The 20,425-nt window shown below is 40.6% G+C and overlaps 1 protein-coding gene across 5 annotated transcripts in view; it reads left to right on the top strand.

Annotated features, from left to right (window-relative positions):
- Positions 1–20,425, top strand: part of runx1t1 (RUNX1 translocation partner 1) — a 69,590-nt gene that overhangs the window by 34,648 nt on the left and 14,517 nt on the right. For all 5 annotated transcript variants that reach the window (XM_023960155.1, XM_023960154.1, XM_023960153.1 and 2 more), the window contains exons 2-5: positions 10,849–10,986; positions 13,154–13,395; positions 16,696–16,785; positions 19,788–19,969. In XM_023960155.1, coding sequence (XP_023815923.1) covers positions 10,872–10,986; positions 13,154–13,395; positions 16,696–16,785; positions 19,788–19,969 — 629 coding nt within the window. In that variant the 5' untranslated portion in view covers positions 10,849–10,871. The remainder of the gene's footprint in view (positions 1–10,848; positions 10,987–13,153; positions 13,396–16,695; positions 16,786–19,787; positions 19,970–20,425) is intronic.

Raw genomic sequence — 20,425 nt, 5'->3', positions numbered from 1 at the left:
AAATTGAATTAATTGTTAATAAGATTTATAATATCTAATGAAAACATGAGGACAAGTACAAACTATGTACAAGCTTTGCTAAAAATATTCTTTTTGAGGGTTTTTTCTTAAAAACCTCCACAGTGGATGAAGCCCTCATGTTCCACAGGTGAGGCCCACAGTGCTGAAATGAGGCCTCACCATGGGTTGTAGTTCTGACTTTTGGGACCACCAGCAGACCTGCACCTACAGACCTGAGGGCTCTGGGAGGGTCATAAAATAAAAATAAATGTGATAAAAATGAGGGGCCACTTCGATTTAAACTTTTGTACACGAATGAAAGAACCTTAAAATCGAATAATGCCTTCCGAGATGTCAGACGTTCACGCCTCGGCGTCATCCATTAATTTCTGATAGTGGACACCTCATCAGACATTATTCTTTTAATAATGAATGGACACCTCGTTGGTTTTTATCCCTTACATACATTGCTCGTAGTGAAAGAAAAGTGTTACAAACATGTAAACGAGAAAACAAAAACCACATCATGTCACACTAAAAAGATCAGATCTACAGCGGAAAACAAAGCTTAGGAAAGACTGATGGGAATTGTTTTGTTCTTTGACCCTCTTTCTTCTAAGTGTTTCTGTCACTATTTTCCATTTTTACCATTCTTTTTTCTCCTGTCGAGACTGTTTACATACATTTTCTCTGGCAACAAGATGAGGAAAGACTTTGATTTGAGATGATGTGCTAGCGGATTCCATCCATAATTTTTATTGCTGCTTAAGCTCTCGCTTCCTCTTTTGTACAAGAGAAACTTTAGTCTAACTGATGGCTGCAACAGACAATCCTATAAATCTGCTTCGATTCTTATATATCTCACCGCGTATATTTTACTGTCCAGTTGGAGTGGGAGTGAAGGCGGCTGTATTGTTTTGTGGGACCTGGCCGCTCTCATCCGTGTTTGCGTGCGTGGACATGCACGCCTCTGTGCGCCAATGCTCGTGGGATGTAGCAGATGGTGTTCAGACCTTTGTGCGCAACTGAGAAATCTCCTTATGTTAGGCTGAGAGAGAACTGCAGTTATGATGGGAGGTGCAGAGGACTGTCAGCTCCCACTCCTTCACCATTCTATTCAGGCTGAAAAAGTCTGTAGATGCAGCCTGTTTTTGTGTGTCCTTGGAGCAGGACAGTCAACATCATCATACTTGTCTATTAAAAAAACACTTATTCATCAACCATTACAGTAGCAACATTTGAACTTAGGTGTAAGTTGGTCTAAACAAGGTTTCTGCAACCTTTAATATTCAAAGTGCCATTTGGGTCGATTTCTCACTGACTTCAACCCAAAAGGAGCCACAAAGTCTCTTTAGAGAAATAAGTTACTGATGTATATTTATGTTGCTCTCATGATAAATAGTAATTAGCTATCGTTTTTTTTTTTTCTTTGCATAAATAAGAAAACATAAATATAAAGAGAAAATAGCCTTTTTCAAAATAGTTTATAACTTTTAACATAGCTTTCTATGACTTCCTTTTAAAATAAAAGACACCCTGTAACAAATAGGGTACAGTTAGGAAAAATGTATCACAGATCATATGGTATGATAAGCTCAGACCATAGACGGATAAACCCCAGGGCCTTAGCACTGATGATGGTTGAGGACCAGTCTATATTTTGGTATTGGTCCAGGTGGAGAATCAAATTTTATTTATATTGCACTTTTCCTAGAAAACATAACACAAAGTGCTTAGAGAACGGGGCGAAGGAGGGCCAGCAGAACCGTCTGGATGTAGAGAGACAATCGTCCGTGAATCTAAAAGCACAAATATGATTGGCTGAGGTAAGAAGGCAAGGAATTTAGCAATTGGTTTAGAGTGAAAACCTAATTGATAAGTGGTGTGTAGAGTGAGTGACGCAAGAACCCAGCTTAACCGGAAAAGAGGTTCTTCCTTATTGAAATTGCGCAAAAACGTTACCATCTAAATCTAGCAAACGCAGAATGGAGTTTGATGTCAGGAGGGAAAAAAATATTTATACAGAATTGGTTTTACTGTTGTTGGTGCATCTCAGCCAGAAATTCTTGAATCAGAACAAATCAAGTGACCATGATGCATACTTAAAATCCAGGAATGTTTCAATAATAGGAAATCTGCTCAAAAATCTGATGGCCTTATCTATGAATTTTGGATTTGATTTTCTGTGGTACACGGCGCACAGATATCTGTCAAGATGTCTTATTATTACTTCTGTAAACTACGATCCTCACTGCTTGGGGGATTGTTGGAGCATCATGGGTACTGTAGTCAGAAGCTGGGCAAAGTGTCTATACGTACTGAACTTTAACTGTTTATGAATAAGTTCTATAAGGTTTGAATTGTCAGACTGTTTTGTTTCCCTCGATGTGCCTGTTAGTTAAAAATTATGCTACGTTTCAAAACAAAAATATTTTCATTTTTCATCAACCAGAAGGCCACAGTGGAGGGGTGCAGCCTCAGGTTGCAGACCTCTGATGTAGAGGTTAAAACTCCTGTTTTGCATATATGTGTCCAGAGCTTTCAAATGATTAAATCGTGAGCAAAAGCTCTTGTTCTGTATGTTTATAAGTCACTTCGGAGAACGTTTTTGCTAAATGAGCAAATAAGTAATAAAGTGATCGATATTTGCATTTTAGCAAACCATCTTTAAAATCACCTAAACAGGAAGTCAGTAGATGTTGGTGTCTTCTGCAAAATGCAAAAGAAGTGTTTTGGTCAGAAAAGTTACAGATGAATGGATGAGAAAAGTAGAAAGAATAACCATACATAGAGGAGGAAGAGGAGCAAGAATAGAGGAGCAGTGGTGCGCTCCTCTGCATCTGCTGGAGAGGAAAAAAGGTGTGTGTTTGTGTGTGTGTGTGTGTGTGTGTGCAGTGAATGAAAAGTTAGGTTGTGTTTCTAACATTGTGCATCCCTGCAGCTGCGTGTCTGTGTTTTTATGGGATGATGTCGCAAGCATACATCTTCCTGACAAGCGGGTGGAACTTGATGAGACATGCTCTGCATACTGCCCCATCTGGTGTGTGTGTGTGTTTGCATACGGATACATTTCTTCAAGGTGTGCGCATTTGGTCTGAAACCCCCCACCTGCCCCTCAGACTCTGGCCTTTCATTTTTTTTTAACTTTTCCTCCTTTTTGGGGGGGCAGTTGGTCCTATGCTCTTCTTGCCACATCTATCGCTCCAACTCTTCCATTACCTGCCCCCTTCTCTTCACACATTATCATGCAATTTTCACGTTTATGTGCTTAAAAAGAACCACCCGGAGGCTCAAATCTCCACAGTTGAAGACTCCTGCAGCTTCAGGACCTCCCCCTGGCCCCCTCGATCTATGATCACTCAGAAGATGTCACACTAGTCCAAATAGTTTTCATAGTGTTTGTGGCACAAGAGGGTAATTCTATATGCTTTTTTTCCGTAATGACACTCTCTAACTGTGTTATTAATACGACCTTATGTTCACATAGGCCTCGGTTATGTTACATCTTGCAGCGCCATGAAATTCATTGTCAATTCTGGAAGATTGGATGCAGAAGTGTAAAGTGTTGCAATGCTGCACACATACACTTTTAATGCAGTTTTAAAGGTTGTCACAGGTTGTTTGGCGCTAACGAACTTTTTTAACCTCTGCAAGTGATTTGAATGCAAACTGACCTCCTGGCTTTGCATGGAGTGATGAAATGTATAGAAGCGTGGTTTTTTTCTCTCAGTTGTGGGTAAGCAAAGTCCTCCTCGTAACACAGAGAGCTGCCTCTCAGGGACCGCGTTCCTCCTCGATATCGTTCATTACAACAACATTGTTTCAGGCGAGTGATGTAACTCGCATGTAACCACGGTGAAGGCATGTATCTGGAGTCAGAGAGAGGATAAAAATCTCCTTTCTTTGAGCTCGGCTAAAAGAAAGCACGAGCACGGGAGGGAGAAAATGAAAGAGGGGGAAAGTTTTGCAAACAGCGAGGATCATGTAAGCTCGAGCGATGCATTTTGGTGATGCAAGGGTGAGGACATACTTGTGAGTGGCAGGTATTTGTCCAGGGTTTTGCTTCTTTTCTAGAGCTGACTGAAGAAGTTGAACAAGTCAACTTTTGATTAATCGTAGCTTTTAGCAATGACAAGATTGGAGGTGGGGCTACCAAATTCAAAACGTTGCATGTGTTTATTTTTTGTTTTTTATTAAAGTGGATAATGAATGTTTTTCCTGATTAAAACACATAAACTAGCTAATGTTAGATACATAACTCACTGGGTTGTATGGTGGCCCTAAAGGTCAAATCACAAATCACTCAACAAAAACACGTATTAAAAAAGCAAAACGAATATTAAAAAAACATTACATTTTAGAAATCGACACAAAACTACAAAAAAGGAAACAAAATAAAAATGAAATGTTTCAGTAAACGAAAGTAATTTTGTAGAAATGAAAGAAAACTTGAAAAAGTAGCTACCACGGGACATTGCCGATTGGAAATTCTTTAATGTCATTGTTACACAAGAAGCTTGTGACAACAAAAATCTTGGTCCTCTCCAACAATATGAAATAAGTAATATACATATCTGGCATAAAAGAGAAGAACTATAGAAAATAATTGTGGAACTATGGATATACATATATACATACCTACATACATGTAAGACACATAACCGTTATTGCACTTCCGAACTGCTAATATTGCACATCATAGGTATACAGTTCTTACACTATTTTTTTTTTTTTTTCAACGACTGGATTACTGAAAACTGCTCATATTTTGTTTAAGAGGTTGACTGCTCGGGGAAAACTCTGTTGGTGCGAGCTTTGTGTGATCTGTATTGCCGGCCTGACGGTAGCAATTGAAACAGGTGGTGGTTGGGATGGTGGGAGTCCTTGAAGATTTGTTTGGCTTTGCTTGTGTAGCGAGAGCTGGGAATGTCCTCTAGGCTGGGCAGGGGGGAGCCGGTGACGGTGAGTACGTCAAGATGCTCTCTAAGGTGGCTCTGTGGGCCTTCCCTACTGCTGCTGTGGGGTTTGCAGTCCAGGAGAAGTCCTCAGTGATCAGCACACCCAGGTAGCGGATGGAGCGGACCCTAGCTAAGCTGTCCCCAAACCACCCAAAAGAACATTTAAATTCACATCGAACATGAGCCGTGCGGGATTTTTGCGCTGTTTATATGCAATAAATTAATTGATTGTAATTATTGTGGTAATTTAAACGTGCGCTGTATACATGATAACAAGGTTATACATTGGTGGTTCATGCTTGAAAAGTTTGTTAGACATACGTGGAACGGTCATGGATCTCAAAAAATCACGCACAATTGCAAAAGATCTCAAATATAATTGTGTATAAACTACATAAAATATGCATATACTGCATAATTCTCAACCACCAAAGATTTTGAACAGCTCAAAACCGAATTCATGTAAAGACCCATTGGCCAAAACTCTCAACTGACTGCGCACATCAATGAATGACAGACGCAAGAAACACTTATGACTTACATATACCACACATGGATCACCAAAGACTGAAATTTTATACATGGAAAATCCGCAAAATGTACATAATGACTCTGTAACAAGGCCTTTACATGACATAAGAAGCTACTTCTGACCACTCCAACTGATTCCACGGTAAACCTTCTATACCATGGCTGCTGCCACAGCAACAACAGATGAAAGTAGCCGCATGGCTAGTTCTTGCTCATTGCAGCGATGCTTGTAATGTGCACTGTCCCAGAGAACTAAAATGATAAATTAAAATTAAGCAATACGCTTATGAGGAAAAAAGCATTAATATGATTTGTTAGTGTTATTGGCACTTCAGAGCCACCGTAGGATTGGCAATCTTGCCAAACTTAACTTACAAAAATTGGGTTTGCTCATATCTAATTCAACCAGTGCTCCCATCCTCTTCACCCCATTAACTGCTGGACAACAGCCCTAATGTGAGCTGAACCAAAGTCAAAGCACTTATCATCTTTTCCGTTAAGGCTCTGCAAATCGATACCTGTTTGGTGCTTCTGCAGCAATAACACTTTACTATGACTTGATGTAGGTGAGATGGTAACACTAATAAATGGACTACATATGGACCATGCGGGCATTAACTTCTAACCGCTCTTTAAGTCATGCTTTGCAGTTCAGGACTGTTTAAGGAGGATTTTATTTTACTGAATAATTCATTCCAGAAGAAGCATTTGCTATGATTGAAAAACAAAATGCTTTAACTACAAAAGAAGACTGTTTTGTCTGCACTAAAAGCAGACTTATGTGTTTGTAAAAAAATAAAAAAGAAAGAAAAAAAGAAAAAAATAGCAAATCGGAATTCATTGTGCTTGAGGGCTAAACACATTTTTTTAAAGCAATTTTATTTGTCATCGGCTTGCAGACTCAGAATCAGAGACAAAGAACCACAGGAGGTGTTTGTCTGACGGTTGAAAATGGCACAAATGTGTTTTGTCTGGCAAGGCTTGTAAATGTTTATTTTTATTCTTCTGGGGTTTTTTTGTGTGTCAGAGGAATCATATATAGAGAGAGAGAGAGAGAGACAGAGAGAGAGAGAGAGAGAGTTTGTCTTTATCAAGGTCTAGCTGTGACATGTTATAAGCTGCAAAACTGCAGAAAGGGGTCACTAGAAATAGTGCAATGATCTGAGTCCGCGGCAAGATGTCATCTTGAAACAGAATTTCACACAAGCATTCAAAAATAAAAAATTAAGGTAAAAAACCTAATTGTTAGTTAAAATTTCTTCAAGCTGAATGTTAAACAGTCCAATATCAGGTATTAACTTACTAGTTCTAAGCAAATGCTTTGGTTTTTTTTCAGTTTTACGTTTACAGTGACAAAATGGGGGCAATAAGGAGATATGACTCATTTTAGCATAAAATGTGAACAAAATGAAAATATGGTCTTAGTGCAAGTTGGTCCGTCTTAACGAATCCTCATGAAATCTAAAATTAGCACTTATTCCTAGAACATAAATCTAAATTTTTGTTTCTAAAATAATGACAACGTATGCCGGTGAATCCGTTATTGAACTTTAACAGAACATTCTTTTAACTGAACCAAACTAATGGGTGCTCCCAAGTTAGTTTTAGCTGTGCTTTAGGTGTTAATAATATGTCCCTTTAGGGACTCCGTACTAGATCCCTAGCTCTTGATTAGACCAAAAAAATTCTCAACTGTGCTGATTTAAAGAAAAGCTTGAAAAGGTTTAGAGAAGAGAAAGAGAAGTTAAAACAACTTCAAACCTGGTCAAGTCACTTAAATGTCTAAAAACAAGATTTTGAATCCTTTCAAGTATCAAATATTTGGCAGTGTACATTTCTTTCTGGAAAGTATTCCTGCAAGCTGCCGTTCTTTGAAAGATAATAACCAAATATGTTATGAAAACATCTGTAAAAGAAAAAAAAAAGGATTTCAACAATGATTCTTCTGTTTGTTTGTTTTTAGGCTTTGGGACAGCAAACTGTCATTTCAAAACCAACTTTTAATTTTTCTAATAGATTTAAGGTTAGTGGTCAAATGTTTGTTTTATTGTCTGATCAAAAAAGTTGAACTAATAATTGCATCATTGAAATTCTTGTGTGCGCCCCATTCTGTCTCCCAGTCATTAATCATGTAAATGGATCCAAAATATGACTCAACAATTACAGAAGATAACCGCACTCAGTTCAAACAGCCATGGAGATGAAGCAGATTCGTTTGCAATAAAGACTCGGATTCACACAATTTGGGCTTCTTAAAAAAACGTTCACTGTAACGTCTTTGTGTTTGACCAGAAAATGATGAATTACCTCAGGTCCTGTCAGAAGGCTGTCATTTTTAATTAGCCTGTATTTTTACAGAGCACTTTGCAGGCGGGCGTTGGGGATATGATAGCTACCAGCCACAGGTAAGACTATATGTTTCCACAAGCGGCTCTGAGTTTAGAAAATAAACACTCCAGACTTTTTTACGGTGGTGAAAGGATGGCGGTGAACCTTTTCGTGGTCAGTTGGGGTTGGCAAAGCGGAGGGAAATGGTTGAGAAACAGTATTAAAGTAGGAAGACTTGGCGAATCTGTCCGTTGACTCCTTTCTTACCTTTTCTCCTTTCTGCTTTCTAGGTCATATTTCTTCCCTCACCTCTGCTCTGGTTCTGCTCACGCTGCGCTCGGCTTCTTGTCTTCTCCAACTATGCCAGGCTGTTTATTGGGCCATAATAAGACCCATTAACTTTGTTTAACGGTGAATTCCCTCAGGATTTATTGTCAGGTCGTTAAATCATGATTTAAGAATCTGCTTTTCAGTAATCTTCTACACATAGATGTCAGGGCGCCGAGACCTTCAACTCCTCCAGCGCTTGAAAGCAGAAGATTGTGTCTGGAAAAGTTCGGGGTTTTTTTTTCCCTCTTTTCCACTCCATGGATCTTGGGGATTTGTGTCTGTAAAGTTGCAGTTTTCATGTTGTCTATTCCCCGCTGGACAAAAAAGGAAGGAGCAAAGCACTTTCAAACTGCCAGCGAGAGTGTTCCTGTTCTGACCTGCAGAAGAAGTAAATTTATTTTAAAAAGCTGCTTGAAGACATTTATTTTATTATTCCTACCTGTTAGACATAATCTAATTCATGGTTTTTATGTCAGAAATTGTTTTTTTTTCCTGATTTTTCACCCATATGGGTCAATTTCTTGCCGACTGCAACCCAATAGGAGCCACGTCAACCTTTAGAAAAATAAAAGCATAGATTTGCATTTATGTTATTGTTACTATCATGATGAATATAGGTATTTTGTTGGTTTAAGGTAAAAATAAACATAAACCTAAAATAGCCTTTGTTTTTCAAAATATGAAATTATTTGTAACTCTTGCCAGAGGTTGACTTCCTTTCAAAATAAGACACCATCTGTCACTTATATAGGATCATCTCTATGCTACAAATGTAGTAGTATACGTGTAGTGTAAAAAGAGTTTATTTTACCGTTTGTGCTGCAACTGAGACAGACGTTTGTAAATCTAACAAACTAAAATTAAACCAGAGCTAATTTGGTGAATCTTACTGTATTTTTTACCCATAAGGCATATTTAAAATCCTTAAATCTGTGCAATAAAACTAATTCCACCTTAATTCTTCTCACGTTTACTGACCTTCTATTGATTTTCTGTGGTACAGGGACTCAAAACTCAGTGAAAATCCCTAATTTAGTTTCACTTGTGATACATACTCTTTCAACTGTTTGGAAATGAGTTGATTAAAGTGTGAATTAATTTACTAATTAAATATTTTACAGTTATTTTATTTATTTTAAAAACATGTTCTGTTTCTGGAACTCTTGTGCTATCCTAGGCACTTTAACATTGGGAGTTGGGTCATCTAGACCCACTAGACAGTGCTCTGAACCTTTTTTCTTCAATGATTTGTGATCTTCACTGGTGTCCATGGATTACATGAAATCTTTCCACCTTTATCCACCTTTGTCATGGTAGGGAGAACACGTCAATGGAAGGGTGGGGTCATCTAAGATAGCACAAGGGTTAACCAGTCACCAGGCTGCAGACCCCTGAGTTACGGTTTAAAGTTTTTCCTGGGAAAGTTGACACATCCTGTTTGTGGAACATCACCACCCTGATTCTTGTGAGGCTGCGTCTTCTCCATGAAAGCGTGTTTCACATTTCCACTTGGTGATTACCCCAAAGTTCCTTTTGTCACCCTCAGAACTGCTGTTTCCCCTGCAACTCCTCCCTTCCCTTGTCTTTTCTCCCCCCGCCCTGGCTTCACCTTGGAAAGCCTCCTCTCCTGAATGCCTCACAGAGGCGGCGTTTGATAACAGGGTGTTGTCTCAGGGCTGTTACCACATCCTGCTGTGAGATAGATCTCCTCCTTGTCCGAGTGCCACGGCAGGACTCTGAAACGCCTTCATGTTGCTCCCATATCGTTCAGAAGGCCGTTTATCTGCAGAATCCACTGGACGACAGTTGACATCCCTTTTTGTCAACTTTTTCTCACGTCTTTCCCCTGACCAGATGTATGTGCATTACCAAGAGATGCAGCATTAGGGCACAATCACGTCTGTGCATTAGTTTGAGTATAATGAGCTCTGCCGGTTATTAGTTGTTGACGGGAAGGGGGTGTGTAGATGGCATTCTGGGTGGCACAGATGGTGGTGGAATGAGACTCAGATTTACGCTCCGCTCTCAGGTGTCCATGCCTCTGTGAAACTCCGACATCTCCCCTCGTTTCTCATTTGATAGTCAGAGCGTGTGCGGGCGTGTCACCCATCATCGGCTGGGATGTGACAGGCAAACAACCCAAACAATAAACAACAATATTTACTGCATTTGATCTATTGGAGTTTATAGTCTGTTTATAGTCTTATACTGTAGATTAAACCTTTATTTAATTATTCTCTCAGGTCAGAAATATGAAACATTCTGTCACATTTGTGTGAGAGTTTTGTTGTTTGGATGCACATATCAGGCTGCTGCTCAATTTTTTAAATTGCATGCATTTAAAAAATGATTGCAATAATAATTTATTAAACCCATGAATAAAGTAATCTTTTGATGTATTTTCATTGGCAAAAAGTAGCTTTTATTATCATTTTTTAGCATCAGAATTGATATTTTGAAAAGAAAAAGGTCCACCTTTGTTTAGTTTAAACCGCTTGTTATGTAAAAACTGTTTTTTAACCACTGGTTTTGGATGGAAAAGGGAAAAAAATGAAATTGTTAGGAGAAAACTCTTTTGCTGATAATCATAGAAGGGAAGGCTGTGAAAATGAGGAGAAACCCAATCAGGGGGTCCCATTCAGTTTAGGAAAAAAAACATTCTGCCCTACGACCTTTAAACTTGATGTCTCTCTCTGCGCAGATCGCACTGGGAAGCGCTCCACCATGCCCGACTCACCTGTGGACGTCAAGACACAGTCCAGGTTGACCCCTCCTACTATGCCACCCCCACCCAGTATGCAAGGAGCACCCCGAAACAGCTCCTACACACCCACCACATGTGAGTAAAAAAAACGGGTTTCTACTGTTTTTCTACTGCACGATATGAGTGATCAATATTGTGGTAACGATGGGACTTGCCATGCATGAACAGTAGCTAAACTAACACTAATATATCAATTTTATTTCACTGCAACACTTTTATTTAAATAAAAGTCAACATAACTTAAATTAAACTTCAAACAATCCACTTCTGAATGGGAGGCGGGCATCTAACATAAAAGGGCCCCATCCACGACTCTTCACGTCTTCACAGTAAATTTCTGATTTCTTGTGCAGGCCTTGTTTCTACCACTGACTGTATGTGAGAACCGGATGTGATGTCACCCCTAAAAAAATGACTTAGTTGTGGTTCCAGCCAAATTAAGTCAATTTAGTCGCCATTTTTTTCGCAGAATCATCACTCAGCAGTGATTGGTCCGAGTCGGTCTGAGTCTACATTTCCATGGCAACCAGAAGCCCTTCCACTCAAAGCGGGCTCGGGAGAATCTGTCAATGAATCGTTTGATGTGAGACCGTCTACTTGCTAGTGCTAGTATATTGCGCAACAGCAAGAATGAGGGGGAAAAAAATGAGATTAGCAAGAACATGAAAAAAAAAAGCTAGCAGAGCAAGAATGGTTATTCTAACAAATCTAATGACTGAGTAATAACTAGGGGTGTACGGAAAAATCAATTCAGCAATACATCGCGATATTTGATTTGGTGATACTTGAATCAATTCAAAATGTTGTCCAAACGGTATTTATTTAATTATTTATGAGCGCTCGTCAGCGTCTGACTCTTGTTTTCCGCCCACTGAGCCTCTTTGAGCAGCTCAGTGAAGCAATATGAACTTGTTTGTGTGAAAGCAACTTGTATATGAGTTACAGTTGCAGGGCTTGACGTTGGGATCATTAAATAAAATGAATTTTACCGTTTTATTACAATGAAAGGCGTATTCCAATTCAAGTAGAGTTTTTTTTTCTAAGTCATACTCTTAAAAAAGAGAAAAAAAAGAAAATGTGTTCCAGTACAATATCGCGAAACGCATCATATCGTTAGACGTGTATCAGGATACATATCGTAGACTCTCAGACTCTTGCCAATAAACACCCCTGGCAAATAACTGTTTCCTATAAAGTCAATGGTTTCTGCATGCCAAGGCAGAATTTATTTTTGTTATTGCGTGAAGTCATCAACCGGAAAACTATTACGATGTAAAGAAAACGGAAACTGAACAATATAATAAGGATGGCGGGTCTGAGCTTTTCTAACTAGTTCACCAACACAGATTCTTGTAAACTGCTGGAGCTTTACCATGATGCACACATCACTTGTGATGAACAAATTATACCTCGTGTTTCTCTCAGAAGTAGATGCTTAACCACTTCCATGAAGAGCACTAGAATCAAGAAATCAGAGTCCTTGTGGCTCAGAGCGTTCATGTGGGTGTTGGTAATGCGTTTCCTTCATCCCCAGTCTCAACCTCTGCCTATTTTCATTACTTTCTCCTACTTTTTGTCTCTTTTTGCCACCAAAAAAAGCTCCACAATTAAAGCCGAGGCTTCTGTGCAATGAGGGAGGAAGGGCCCAGCTCCCTCAATTCACATGCCAGAGGTTTTAACAAAGCTGTGGGCTTTGATTTCCCTCCAACGTAATTGTTAGCAGATGCAGTTTGAGCATCTCTCATCTCTTTACAGTAGCGGCGTTGGACGGCGGCCAGAGGGGGAGTGGGTGGATCACTAGTCGAAACCTAATCTCATTAGAGAGAGGGCTTTATGCTGCTTTGTATCTCTTTGTGTTACCACCCCCCACCACCACCACCAACAAACCCCCCCCCCCCCCCCCCCAACACACACACACTAACACAGGGCCCCTGCACTCCAGCGCAACGGGGGGTCACAAAGTCCCAGCTTGTTTAGACTGTCAGGAGAGAGGAGGTGGAGATGGAGGCAGTGTGTCTCCAAAAGAAGAATGTGCTCATGTGTGTGTGTGTGTTTGTTTGAGTGTGTGTGTGCGTGTGTCTGTGGGGGTGGGGGGTAACGACAATTGGAAACAAATGTTGAGGATAGTGGATGTTTCCACATGGTTTTGGTGTCTGCCAAAGCCGGGGATGCAAATCAGTCTCCAGGGCCCCTTTGATGTGAAAGACAGAACGGCTAATCTGAGAAGATTCTGTCTTTGCAGTGACCAATGGCAGTAGCCACTCCCCGACGGCGCTCAACGGCGCTCCATCCCCTCCGAACGGCTACAGCAACGGCCCAAGCTCCTCGTCCTCGTCCTCCCTGGCCAACCAGCAGCTGCCGCCGGCCTGTGGCGCCCGGCAGCTCAGCAAGCTCAAGCGCTTCCTCACGACCCTGCAGCAGTTCGGAAACGACATCTCACCGGAAATCGGCGAACGGGTCCGCACATTAGTGCTGGGATTGGTGGTAAGCAGCTTCCGTTCAGAAGATTTCTGAAATAGGAAAAATTATGGAAAAGAGTTCAGTGATTACGCAGCCGCAAGAACAAGCGTTTAAAGTTCCACTCTAAACATCTATTGATCTATTTTTAAAGGATTTCCAGTTGTCTTTTAATCACAATCATGCCCTTTTTAAGCAAAATCCAAACACCTGTGTCGTTTTCGAGGACATAGTTTCTGCAGAGCAGCAATAGTGTGGTGCCACAAAAAGGGTGAGCAATGATTTGAATAAAGAATTAGTCCGTTTTAATCTTAATTTCTCCTCCATCATGACAAAAATCCCACCAGAACACGTTAAAAAAAACATATGAGGCGTTTATCCAATCTGGAATGGTGAAAGGGGGATCTTTATTTAGTTTCACAAATTGTTTAAATTAGCCATTTCCACACAGTCTTCAAATCTGTAGAGGGTTTTCTTTCCATGTTTTTATCTATGTCTGTACTTTGGTAAAATGACTTTGCAGTCTCCTGCATTTCAGAGGGGCAGCATTGAAGCAGCTCCCATAATCCTCGGCTACAACGCAAATTCTCCGTGTGTGTCGGACAGCAGCTTTGATAGAAAGAAAAGCTAAAAAAAACAAGAAAATCTGTGATTTATTCAAAACAGTGATCCTCTGAGCTGCAGGACATTTGCTAAAACAAAATAATCACATCGCGGTGAAAATGCTTGCAATACTTTGTTTACCAAAAAAATGTGTACATTTCTGCACAAATCGATCCTGCAGAAAAACAAACTTCTCCCACAGAGATTTGAGGATACAGATGTTTTTGGAAGCTTTCAAATCAAGGCCAATTGAATGCAAGCGTTGTGCAAATCTGAGGATTTATTGCACATCTCTGTGATCAGAGATAGGAGGGATTTAGAAAATAGTGATTGAGAGATGCAGGGAGCATGCCGAGGAGATATCTTTTTGTTGTTGTTTTCTTAATTACCCACACAGAGCATAACCCGCTTTTGGCTTCGCCGTGTTTATTTTTCTCACCGTCTGCATGCGCGCACGCCTCTCCTGCGTCCTTTTGGCTCGCACAGCTCCCCTCCTCTTTTTTCCCCCCATCCTTTCTCCCTGTCTCTCCGTCCCTCCTCCTCCTCCTCCTGCCTCGCTGAAAAGAGTGACACTGTTAATTAGCTAGTTGTGTGCAGAGGCGAGGGAGACAGGGAGGCTCGGGAGGTTTCGCTGGCTGTCAAGAACAGCCCCGATGCAATCTGGGTGAACAGATGTAAGGCTGAATGTAACAAAATTCAGGTCTGGGAAATAACACTGAGGGTGTGGGGAGGCAAAAATAATATCTGCTGCTTTTTTTATGTTCTCCATTTCGCTTGATCCCCCCTCCCGCCCACCTTCTCCCCATGTTTGTCTGTTATCTTTTCCTTCCCCTTCTATTTTCACTCTTCCATGATTAATATTTCAAACAGCATTGCCAGCTATTAATGTAGGAACAATACAACGGGAAATGCACGTATGTGAACATACATGTTTTTATGGTTGCACGAGGTAACAGGCATCTGGGGGCAGAATGCAAGTTTTGCTGGCATGCAGAGGTGACCCTGAATTCAAAAAAAAAAGAAAAAGAAGGTTGTGCATTAGTTAACTCAAGGCTACCATTGCAGATGTCTTCCAGAATGAAGAGATGCACAATGTCCTAGCTCTGCACTAAAGGATAAAAAAGGACCAAAACGGAATCGTTTTTTGGCATCTTTTCATTCAGGCTCCATTATGGCTCTCTGGTTAAAAAAATAAAACATTTTAACTTCAAAAGTGACTGTCAAGTAATAAGTAAAAACTAAATAAGCAACAACTCGTTAACAAACAGCTGAAGGACAGTACGTTTCACAAACTCATACTAGAACATTATGACAGATTATTTTGAGCTTCATGTACCACAGAAAACCAATTGAACCGGTAAGTTCAAACGGGGCCCAAGTCCAAGAGGTTTGTTTTTCCAGGAAATGAATTTAATTGCATAGCTTAAAGGAAGGCTACACCAAATGATTAATACTTTATCCAGATTTAGCACCAGTTCATAGCTTACAAATGCTATAATATGAAGCACCTCACTTTTATAATTTCAGAGGACTAGCAAACTAAAGTCTCTGGACTTGGGCCCTTCTTGAATTAAACAGGGTCGCTGCCATACTGGAAAACTAGCGCCGCCATCTAACCCTCGTGCTATCCTATAACCACCCTTACATTAACGTGTTATTCCTACCATGACAAAGGTGGATAAAGGTGGAAAGATTTCATGGAATCCATGGTCATCATCCACTTCATCCAAGAAAAAAGGTTCAGAGCACTGTCTAGTGGGTCTAGATGACCCAACTCCCAACGTTAAAGTGCCTAGGATAGCACAAGGGTTACGCAAAACCCATGCAAGAGAGGCCCAAGTCCAGGAATTTTGCACTTAATGCACTTTAAATGTCAAGCATAGTCAGCACATTACAACAGACTTTGGACTTTCTTGCACATAATCAGATAGCGTTTCCCTTGAAGACAATAGAACATATAATATCTCTATTTAGAAAAATTGTGGACGTGGGCCCCTTTTGAACTAACCGATTTAATTGGAGGTCAGAAAGCTCAACCAGAATTCAAATTTTTTCTATATTTGAACAAATTCAAGGATTTTAGGTGCACCTCATGTTTAAATAAATATAATATGGGTTACTTAAGTAGCTCTAATTTTATTTTTAATTGTCTAGAATTACACATTTCTGACTGAAATGCACCACAAACGATAAAATAAACTGTTGATATATATGCTGATATATTTTTTTTTATTTACACTGCTGACTTTAGACTATTCTACTATATTTGCTGCATTGAGTTGATCCTACGTGACACAGGAAGTCTTTTATTTTGAAAGAAATCTCAGATAAAAGTTATAGGCTGTTTAATATTTTGAAAAAAAGGCTATTTTCTCTTTGCGTTCATGTTTTATTAATGCCACAAAAAAAGAAAAGAAAAGCACATATCAAATATCAGATGAAGCTGGGAAAGGGAGCAGAAAATAAACCGACTTTTCTGTTTAAAAAGAGCCACTAATCCTCTTTTCTATGACTCCTACATGTTTTATTGTTTTAATAACTGAAGGAGATGTGTCTCCTTGTTTTGCCGATTTTTTTGACCGAGCTCTTCTCCATCTGTTTCCTATTACAAAAACCAGACCGCTCACTCCAAGCCAGCAAACAGCCAGCTTCCAATGAGTAATATTGTCATGTAATGCCTTCCACATGCGTTGATGTGTGTTTTTTTCTTCTCCTCTACTTCAGAATTCCACGCTCACCATCGAGGAATTTCACTCCAAGCTCCAAGAAGCCACCAACTTTCCCCTGCGGCCTTTTGTAATACCCTTTCTGAAGGTAAATTCTCAACTGTGCACTACTACAAACGAACCTGCGCCGCACTGTCAGAGCAGTCGAATCTGGAAAGATTTGTTAGTTCACTTTTCTGTCATCGACTCTTCATTCCCCACCCCCCAGACCACGGTTTTCAGGAAACACATCTCATTTTTCAGGCATTAGCACCATATATGATCATCCACTCCAGCCATAGTCATTCACTCACGACAGTTCTTCTCCTGTCTACGTTCCTGACTGAAGATGAAGTAGGATGGCTTTTCTTTGTTTGCATCCACAAAGTGGTTGTTTATGTGTGTTTTGGTTAAAATAACAAACCACTGCTGGATGTCAAAAGCTTGCCGAGCCGCCGCTGAAGAGGCTGGAGAAAATTTTAGCGTGTTTGCTTTTGTTAGTCAAAAGTGAGGAATTCGATCTGGACGAAGGGATGCTCTGTAGAGTTCAGATGATGTCATCCGGACTGACATCAGCTGAAGCTGAGATCGATATCTCACTGGTTAGGACAGAAACAGGCCAAACCTGTACCACAGTCTGCGCATGCAGGCTGTTTCCTTCCATCCTTTACCGGGCTTTTGCTCTGACTTACATCACTTCTGCTCTTTCTTTGCTCATCTACATCTTCTGCTTTCTTTTCCATTTATGGTCTGTCTGCTAAAGTCCAGGGGAGGCAGGTGAATGTTGTGAGAACACGAAATCATCTGCTTGATGGAGCTTGCGAGCTCCCCCGTCTGCATTTGCAGACGAGCTTTTACAAGTTTTTAATCCTCTGAGGTTCTGCAGCACAGAAAAGTTCTTTGGTTCTCCAAGCACAGGTTTTTTTCCTTCGCAACTTCGACCAATCATCGTGAAGTTTTATCCTTGTTTTCACATTTTGTGCCATTTCCCTTCCGTCCATCCTCCCGCTCTGCTTTCCTCCTCACCAGATGGTTAGTGTATCACTGGGATGGTTGAGGAATCAAAGATGCAACTCTCTTGGTTTTTTTTCCCTCATTCGCTCCCTTTCTGCTCCTCTTTGCTTAGTCTAATTTTAGTGTCTTCCCACTGCGGCGTCTTTAATGGCAGCGAGCATATGGCAGCAGCGAGCGGTTGGAGGTGTTAGGAAGCTCTTATAGGTGGATGCAGCACAGCTGCAACAATGCACATCAGTGATGAAGGGCTCTTTATTCATGTTACATATTTGACCCCCCCCCACATTTCAAACCCACTCAACTCCTGTCCCCCTTTCAGAAAGCTAAACCACAAACTGTTTTTGGAGTCTCTTTACTGGAAGTGGGCAATCAGAAACCACACAGTGTGTGATGTGATGTGCTGGCCAGGCACCGCTAACCCGGGAAGTGCTGCAGCGTTTCTGTGTTTAAGGTTACAGTAGAGCGCCGCCTTTGTGCGTTGCACTGATGAACTTTTCTGGAGGCTTATTAAAGGCCTGATCCGATCATCTTTTGATTTACTTTAAAAGCATTCCCAGTGGTCGTTTTCTAGGACAAAGTTTCTGCAGAGCAGCAGGAGTTCATTAGAAATTCCCTTCTGACTTTTGGCTGGGACCATTGCCCCCATTTCCCATCATCCCTTTGAATAAACTCTCTCCTACTAGCTTACAGCTCGTCACAACCCCATCCTGACATTGCCGGTGCAACTAAAATGCAGAGCAATTTTGGAGCACTCTTCTATCTGCTCTTGATTCACAACGATTTGAATAAAGAAATACTCAGAGATGCTATTTTAATATTCATTTTCTTTGTGAATGTCCTCCAAAATAAGAAAAAAAGCATCAGGACCATGTTTAGAAGACATCAGAGTGGGTGAGGCAGTGGAGGAAACCTGTTTGTTTTGATTGGAAATGGTAAAAAAAACGATAAGAATCATAGACGTTCAGGTTAACGGTGAAATACACAAAAAAAGAAAAGTTGTGCAGAAAATCCGGGTAGTGGCACATTCTGATGGGTTTCTTTGGCACCGTCTGACAAGAGGACGAAATCTGAAATCAGGGTAAATCATGGTTCGAGTGCAGATGTTGCCTGTCTTTGCTGAAAGAAATCAACACACTCCATCATGAGGAAAATGATTTAGCCCCTCCTGTGATCCACTTTTCCTGGACTCTGCCTTTTTCAGCTAATGCCTCCCACATCTTACGGCTAATTAGGATGACCTCTAATTAATAAAAGATGAGTTCACTGGGGTTAAATCCATTTCTGCTCTTTTTATTTTTTTCCCAGAGGCTAATGATGATCATAAACTATTACAGGACCATTAACTCAGGCAGGTAAAGTCGAGATCAGCCAACAAACGACTGAGGCGGGATTATAACATCCTAATTCCCCAAAACAAATCATAGCTGAGTTTCGTTTTTATTACTTATGACAAATAGGAGCTCCAGTGCATGTAGTAGGAAGAAAATAGATCTTTTCTTTTAGGGGAAACATTAACAGCTGTTAAACAAAGATGCAAAGATGTCCCCTCCAAAGGTTCATGCAGTGTTTCTCACCAAAATAGCCCCCGCTCTCATTCTGACTCCTCCTGATGCAAGACTTTCATCTTCTTGCTGTGAAATGCACCCCATCAGATGTCTTTGAAGTGGTTGCTCACATACCTGCATGTCCCTGTAACTCCACGCAAGAAAGCCAGCTCCCTTGTTACTGTGTGTCTGAGGGATTGGGAAAATAGTTCTTTCAAGAAAGTAGAAGGCAAAACTTTATGGATGCTAATGCAAGAGGAGGAGGATGACAAGCAAACATTATGTGACCTCAAATTAGTTTTTTCATGTTGAATAAGAAAGTGGAAAAAAGGATGTTGTGTCTTGTTTTAAGAAGTAGTCCTATTAAATGGGATGTATCTGCAACATGAAATCCCTGATTTAATGGTAATTCTTTAAAAAAAAACTTTTTTAATACTTCTTCCTGTCAGGGATCTTTTCAACATAAAAGCTTCAAATAAATATATATTTTCTCTTGTATAACTTTTGTTATATTAAATTGCTTTCTATAATTCCGTATTCTGTCTGTCTACAGGCCAACCTGCCACTGCTTCAGAGGGAACTGCTGCACTGTGCCAGACTGGCTAAGCAGAACCCAGCCCAGTACCTGGCCCAGCACGAGCAGCTTCTCCTGGACACCAGCACCACGTCCCCCGTGGACTCCTCTGAACTCCTGCTGGATGTCAATGAAAACGGAAAGAGACGGACACCAGACAGGTGGGCGTCTTCTATCCTATATTTTCCTAATGACAGCTGCAGGATTGAAACACATTGGGATTATTTTCTTACTATCTCCAACACGGTGTAGTTGCTCCGGCTCCGGCTCTGTCTCTCTATTATTTGAGCTCATGCATAAATCCCTTTGAGGCTGCCCGCATCCCCATGAGCAACTGCTTTCCTCCACAGACACGAGCTGAGCCAACACCAGGCAACAGTAGGATGTTTAAATGTATGTATGGGAAGCGTCTGTCAGCGCGCCACTGGGCCTCGTGATGTGCTCCATTGGACACCTCAGCTCCTGGCTCCCACAATTAATGGGCCAAAACGGAGAAGAAGACGTTGAAAAACGGAAATAACTGTTTGGATACTTTCTATATGACTTTATTTTATGCTTTTCTTCTAAAATAAAAACCTGCTGAGATTATTGGAAAGTCACAATAGCAATCTAGTGAG

This window comes from Oryzias latipes, chromosome 11 (genome assembly GCF_002234675.1).
Source record: "Oryzias latipes chromosome 11, ASM223467v1".
Lineage (NCBI taxonomy): Eukaryota > Metazoa > Chordata > Actinopteri > Beloniformes > Adrianichthyidae > Oryzias > Oryzias latipes.
The sequence above is the reverse complement of the archived record's forward strand: the minus strand, read 5'-3'. Positions and strand labels throughout refer to the sequence as shown.